Source organism: Limanda limanda, chromosome 18 (genome assembly GCF_963576545.1).
Source record: "Limanda limanda chromosome 18, fLimLim1.1, whole genome shotgun sequence".
Lineage (NCBI taxonomy): Eukaryota > Metazoa > Chordata > Actinopteri > Pleuronectiformes > Pleuronectidae > Limanda > Limanda limanda.
Window position 1 is genome coordinate 17838287 of NC_083653.1, and position 7050 is coordinate 17845336.

The following is a 7050-nucleotide window of genomic DNA, read 5'->3' on the forward strand; positions in this document are numbered from 1 at the left end:
TCAGTGGCACTCGGCGCAGCCACGTGGGAATAAGGAGGAGGAAGCAACCAAAGTTGAGCTGGAAACAAACTGCAGGGAAACTTTTCACCATCTTCTGGATGAATGCGTCAACATGTCACTCTTTAGTTTGACCAAAAGAGGTGGTATCAGTCCGGATCGAAGGAGCCATGGTTCAGAGTGAAAATGTATTTTATGGATAGTTTGGACTTTCAGACCAATTGCAGGAAGTTGAGACAGCTTTAAGAAAAGAAAGTTTGCAGGATTGCTTGTAGTCTTCATCTTGGATGATGTAACGTTTTAACGATGAGGACGTTAAACCTCCCATTAATACCATAATGATATTACAGTGGTACTGAAACAAACATTTCAAAAAAGTTTGTGAATCCAATTGCCCACGTCGGTGATGACAACAGAAAGTACATTTCTCATACGAAAGTCTTAAGTCTACTCCCTAAACTGCAATTTGAAACCAATCTAACCGGATCAAATACATGAATCTTATTCCCTACTTTCAGGTGTGAAAATACCCTTAAACTGGCGGTGGCGTACCAAAGAAATAATGTTTGATGATCCTGCCTCTGAGAGTTTGAGCCTGACCTCATCAGACCTGTCACACAGATCAGTGTTGTTCCCAAAAGTCTTGGTTCTCTCACTGTGTGATCAGCTGAGATGGAAAACGGTGGCAAAACACATTAACAGAACTGTATAACATAACTGTGTATCAGCAGCATGATAATGACTCATACACAGTTATAAAAGTTAAACCGTGAGCATTATGAAAAACAACTCGAAATCAGAAGCATCTATACCAGCCATTTTTTCCTTTAACGATCCGATCGCCGATCTATATGTCACCTCTCCTAGTCCCAACATATGCCAACGTATTATTTTTCATACATAGTTACAATGTTACTTTATCTCCATTTCGCCATCCATTATCTACATCACTTATCATTTGAGGTCCGCTGGGGGCTGGAGCCAAACCCAGCTGGCATCGGGTGTCAGCAGTGTATCACAGGGTCAACACACGGTGACTAAACCACCATTCACACTCAATTTAAAGTGCAATTAAGTTTCCAATTAACCTAAACTGTCATTGGACTGTTAATTCACCGTAACAGAGACTTTCCAATGCCTTCCAGAGTGCAGATTTTCCAAAACAACGATGGCACACATTTGGTTGACACTGCTAGGTCATATTGAAAGTTTGCAGCTAAGTTTAGCATCACGCTAGCACATTACCAGCATTCACAGGCCTCTGCGTCGTCCAATATTACTCGAATCACAGTGTTATTACATGGGTTTGATATTTGGATCGTTGATGTAGGCTTTATCGCCACCTACTGGCTCCTCTATGGGCCAGGCATGCTTGGTTGAGTATTTTTAGTTTTTTTTTGTGTGTGTGGATGTACAAAACTCTTAAAGCTGCAGTTTCTCATTAGCCATTGCTGATTGTCGGTTTCATAAGTTAAAATGCAAAAAGCCATATCAATTTTTAGTAACATTATTTCCATGACTAAGTTCATACTGGATTCAGTCCCAGTCCCAAAGCTAATTTTAGAAGCCTAAAATAAATGAGTAGACTTCATTGAAAGGGCTGTATTCATAAGCCACAATGCATTCTGGTATTTTGTTAGGTTCCACGTTCATCTTATGTTTCAAATTTCTTTAGTAATCTAAAAGATAATGTCAGTAACAGTGCCCTTAAAAAACACATATGAGCTGTGGCTGCCCGCACACAAGGTTACATAAGTGACTGTAGTGCTCTGAGTGTGGAGGGACTTTTAGCATTTGGTTTATCAGTTACTCATTAATGATTACAATGTGCAGTCCAATGCATTGACATTTTACCATTTCAAGGCGATTGTGCATAATTACTTATGAGAAGATAAAGTTCAAGGGAGGAAATATAAAATGTACAAAAAGTAACAGTGAGTATCATGTGAAGTTTACATGAGTCTACAATAAGTATAAAGTCATTATACTGACGATATAAAGAAGAACAAAAACAATTCCTCCTGCAACAAAAGTTCAAAAGTGGCCTGATTCCAAACTAATTCTGAAATAAACAACTGGTAACATCATTAAAATAATTCAGTGTTAAGTGCCACACTGCTACATCATATAAAATCATACAATCAAACCTGTGACTTAAAGATGATATTGAAATATTGGAATAAAAACAGTGAATGTAAATAAATAAAGCATGTTGGTTGTTCATGACAAGCCTTTATTTCACTTCATGTTGAACCTTGTTAAAACAGCAATATCCAAATAACACAATGTGTACGTGATATATCTCCTCAGGTTTCCTATTAACTGCATCATACAACAATCAACCGGATACAATACCGATGTATCGTGACATTGTTCACCTCACCAGGGTTAGATGACAGGTGGTGATAATGTGTCACTTCTGCTACATAATGACAGATCTGTTGCGTAGTTAATCAAACCATCCTCTACTTCCATCTCCACCATTCTCCTGATTTCACTGCAACATCTCAGCAGAGCATTCAATTGCTGAAATAAAACAGATTTTCAGATGCCAACCAAACTTATTGCAGTGTGAAAAAAAATGCAACAAAGATCAACGGTCATTTCCCGAGCATCTTTACACGGCTGTGGGGTTGTTGATCTTGCCCATGAAGAGGATGCTCTTGGTAGAGTGCTCCAGGATGAAGACCAAGAAGGGCCTGTTGAGTGTCATTTCTTCGGGCATACTCATAGGCATGACTTCCATGGTGCTGCCGGCTGCCGCCTCTGTTCCAGTTTCATCCACGCTGAGCACAGCCTGGTGAGATATCTGCAGAGGAAAAAGGAGGAGGATTCAGTCAGTGTCCAGGGCTATTTACGAGCAAGTCTCAGGGAAATATAAAGATACTTTGAGCTAGGAAATGCTGTGGGAGGTGTCCAACAAACACGAGAAGGCATGTTTGCGGATCCTACCTTTGAGACTTTGAGGTTGATCTCAGCAGACATGCCAGAGAGGTCAGCGTTGTCTGAGAAAGCGTCTGTCACTCCAAATTCTTTAAGAGTGTCGGCCAGGGAGGCATCAGCGGTGATGGAAAATTTGGGCAGGTACAGATTCACAGACCTGAGAAACACAGAACATCAGCAGAGTCAGAATCACATGGAACATTCAGACAGTGAGCAAATATATGTGTTCTATTTAACACTGTAACTAGTTTATTATGTTGACCCTATCTCTGTTCTACTCTACAGCCACAATAACGAGAATTCAAAACCTTGTCCAATTTCTCCCTTACATCCTGAAGAGCTGGTCATGCCAGTGCCTGATGTGGTCCTTGCAGATGGAGGCCTCCACCTCCTGCATTTTGCCTTCATCGGGCAGGACGATCATCATGGAGGTGTTGCCCTTGTAGGGCAGCATGATGACGGTGGTGAAGTTGTCGGAGTCCTGATAGAAGTCGAAGCGTCCCATCCTTTTCATCATGTCCACCTGTACCTTGGTGTTTTCGTCCACCTGGAAGTCCGCCTTGTGGGTCAGGTTAACATCGAAAGGTTTCTCCCACTGTCCTGTGTGAGACAGCCAAGGGGGGAAGATGAAAACGAGATGGATGCTGTACGTACACCCAAATGATAGTGGTTACACAATGTAAAATGGTGCCATATGCTTTAAGATGGTTTAGCTTTTCTCCTAGATATCAAATTGATTTATTTCACGTGTCATGCTCTCCCTGTAAACACAAGGAAACGTGCATCTCAACTTAAAGCAGCTGGGCCTCTATGTGTTCATCATGGCAGCCATGCATGGCCTGTTCTCAAATAATGGGATGTTTCTTACCTCTGAAGTAGACATAGCTGATCAGCACCATGGCCGTTTCAGGGGCCAGGTCCTTAACCATATCTTTGATTAGGTCGTTTGTTTTACTGGCGATGAATCTGTTGATCTCAGCTGCAGCTTCTTCGGCTTGTGCGAAGTCGACGTTGAAGATGTCAGCAGAGTAGAACTTCTTGATATCCTTTAGGAACGTCTCCAGAGGACTGAAGCCAGAGCGCACTGCAGCCGCGCTGCCGACGTCCAACCGCTGATTCGCCTGGCTGTGGCCAAGCATGTGGAAGAGGTGCTCATACGCTGCGTTGACCTTCGCCTGGTCCAAAGCGCTGTAGCCCAAGCTGGAGAAGAGCTGCCTGTGGGTTTCCCCACGGGCCCCCGTGGACAGCATGGACAGGACGGTGGAGATGCCCAGTGGGGAGAAGAAGATGTTCTTCCCAGCGGCAGCCTTGGCGTTCAGGCTCTTGTACAGGCTAAAGCTGAAGTCGGCGTTGGGCGCAGACAGCTTGTGGCAGTTCATCTCACCGTGGCTGTGGTCGGAGTGTTGATGATGGTGCTCATGATGGTGGGGGTGTGCCAAGGTTACAGCTAGCAGAAGTGCTGCGAGAGCACAGCTAGCAAAGATACCACGCATCGTAACAGCCTGTGCAATGGATACCAAAGGAAGTGAGTTAGGTTCATTCACAGTAGGTAATCGTATAAATTCCAATGGTATAAAATATTTGTAGTTAGTATTGAATATTTGATAATAAAGTTATATAATTTGCCTCTGGACGAGGCCTGGGAAATATGAACAAATAATTACTACGATTAATGTCACATTATTATTTATTTTATGTTAACAGACAAATTATTTTCTCATGAGGGAAGATCGGGTTTTAAACTCTCTGTCGGCAGAAAATGACAAACACTTGATAACCAGAAAAACCTAAAAACAACCAAAAATTCTGAGTTCGAACATTAAAGCCAAATGTGCCTTATAGCTCCTCACCCTTTCACAATTTAAGCAATATACTGATATATATTGGACTTTTGTTATATTGTTATTGATGATAAGGATATTGCGATAATTAATGGTATTGTTTTATCGCCAAGCTTTAGTCTAACAAGCTGTCGAGTGCAAAATTATAAAACGTTTTGGCTCCATATTTTCAACGATTCACCTCCGTACCTCAGTTTTAACAACAAATGTGATTCAAATATCCTGAATAATAAAGTTAATCTAAAAGCATTAGCATTTTTCAGTAAAGTGCCACTCTTACCTTTGACGTCCTCTGTACTGCAGACCGTTTGCCTGAAACTTCCCCATTATATACAGGGTCGATAAGAGTCAGCAGACAGTCTGGTTAAAAATTAACCAGGCCCAGAGCCTCACGTCAGAGCTGAACTAAGAGATATTAGGTTGGACTGTCTTCACTGATGCAACAGAGCTCACTCAACAAGCATGGATAAAGGACAGCCGTTGAGATAACAGGCTGTTCTAAAAATGTGTGGAAGTGCGTCTGTTTTGCAATGTGTTGCTTCACCTACCTTCATCCTTACAGAAACAACTGATACACTTTCAGTGTTCGCAGAAATATGAATGAATGATTGGTTTCAGTCTGTATATTCATCTGAAATCTCATTTTAAATCCACTCTGGAAAACAACAACTGGTGCCATTTTAATTGAATAGCACAAGCAATTCGTCAATACTATTGTTCAGTGAACTCAAGGTCTGCTCTCTGTTGACTCTGTTGTCTATTGCCTTCAAAACATCAGCTTCAGGTCTTAGATATGTCTCCAAAACATTCATTATTCATAACAAAGAGAGAGAGAGAGTTCAAAATCCTCCTCTTTTCTTATTTATTACGACTTTCACAGTCAAACCTCAGCTAATCGTCCTCAGAAGTGTGTGGGGGACGTTTGATCAGATATGATTGATTGCAAACAAACAACCCACCAACTGTCCATAGGTTTTCTATTGAGGGATGTTTCCACACTCTGATTAGAGAATGAAACAGTTCCTGCCCACTTCAAACTAGTGACAACAAATATATGCAATACTCTTGTTTGAAAAAAATAAACATTGTTCTAACTTCGGTGGAAAATAACATGTTCAAGTAAGATACCACCCATTAAAACCAGAGCTGACTGAGACTATACACTCATGTGGGATGTAAAGAGTCATGGAAGGTTTGTTTTTGACAATTTTATTTCATCAGATCAAAGCAACAAGTTCTTCGCTTTCAACAATTTAATTCACATTTTTAACACTCCTCTACTAATGGTATAATATACAACAGTCAGTTGGATACGACATACAGTGCTATTAAATATTTAGCAGTTTAATACACAATGATTAAACTGCACAACCCTCTACCCAGAATGTGCAATGCTGGCTAGAAGATTATACATGTATATACACACACACATTTCTACATAAATTGCTAAAAGAAAACAAATTACTTTCATGCTAAATTCAGGAAATGTACCTTTAGATATTAATTAACTTCCCGTATAAGGGGATATTTTATCCAACAATTAAAATAAAATGTTTTATAATATTGTGTCAGCACACATTAAAAAAAAGTGTATAAAGTCAAACAAACACTTATAATATTTGAAGGTCTTTATTTGTTTTATTCCAGTGCATATATTTCACACGTTTTATAATATGTGACAAATATCCAGCATTCATCTTTAATTTATTTTTTGCACCCAACACTACATGAAAATATTTAGCCAGCCTTAGTGATTAGGGTTCCCCATCGTTAAGTTGCCAATTGTACTTAATGTAAGCTCTTATGATGTCATCTCACTATGTCAGAGGGTAAATGTGTTCAACCCAGGCAGCAGGAAGAGCAAGATGCAATACCCCAATATGTTTATATTGAGGTATTAAGGCACAATCTACAACTATCTGTCATTTATAATACTGCACATCCTTGTTCAGAAACAATTCAAATGAACTAGCTGTGTAAAAAATCTTGACGTACAGGTTCAAACTGCCTGATAGATGTAGTGTCACCACTACACACATGGCTGATCAGTACGAGAACACTATAGGTTCTTCAGATTTTTTAGTGTCAGAGTTACACGTTCTTGTACGAAGAGGTCACCTGATCAGTGGGGGCCCTACAGTCTTCCTGAGAGTCAGTTGAACTTTCCTTGATTAATAGGCTGCCATCGTGTGATAGATTTATTGTCCTATTCATCAAACTATCCTCTATTCATCATCTCTCATCCTCTCCTACACAAGGTTTTCTGATG

The 7050-nt window shown here is 40.3% G+C and overlaps 1 protein-coding gene across 1 annotated transcript; it reads right to left on the reverse strand.

The window, feature by feature from the left end:
• Positions 1–2209: 2209 nt before the first annotated feature.
• On the reverse strand, positions 2210–5148 carry LOC133024014 (alpha-1-antitrypsin homolog). Its single transcript, XM_061090955.1, has 5 exons — positions 5062–5148; positions 3809–4442; positions 3270–3540; positions 2950–3097; positions 2210–2806 (listed from the first exon to the last, which is right to left on the reverse strand). The coding sequence occupies exons 2-5, from the start codon at positions 4431–4433 to the stop codon at positions 2615–2617; spliced, it is 1236 nt and encodes a 411-aa protein (XP_060946938.1). The 5' UTR covers positions 4434–4442; positions 5062–5148; the 3' UTR covers positions 2210–2614.
• Between the last annotated feature and the right edge of the window lie 1902 nt (positions 5149–7050).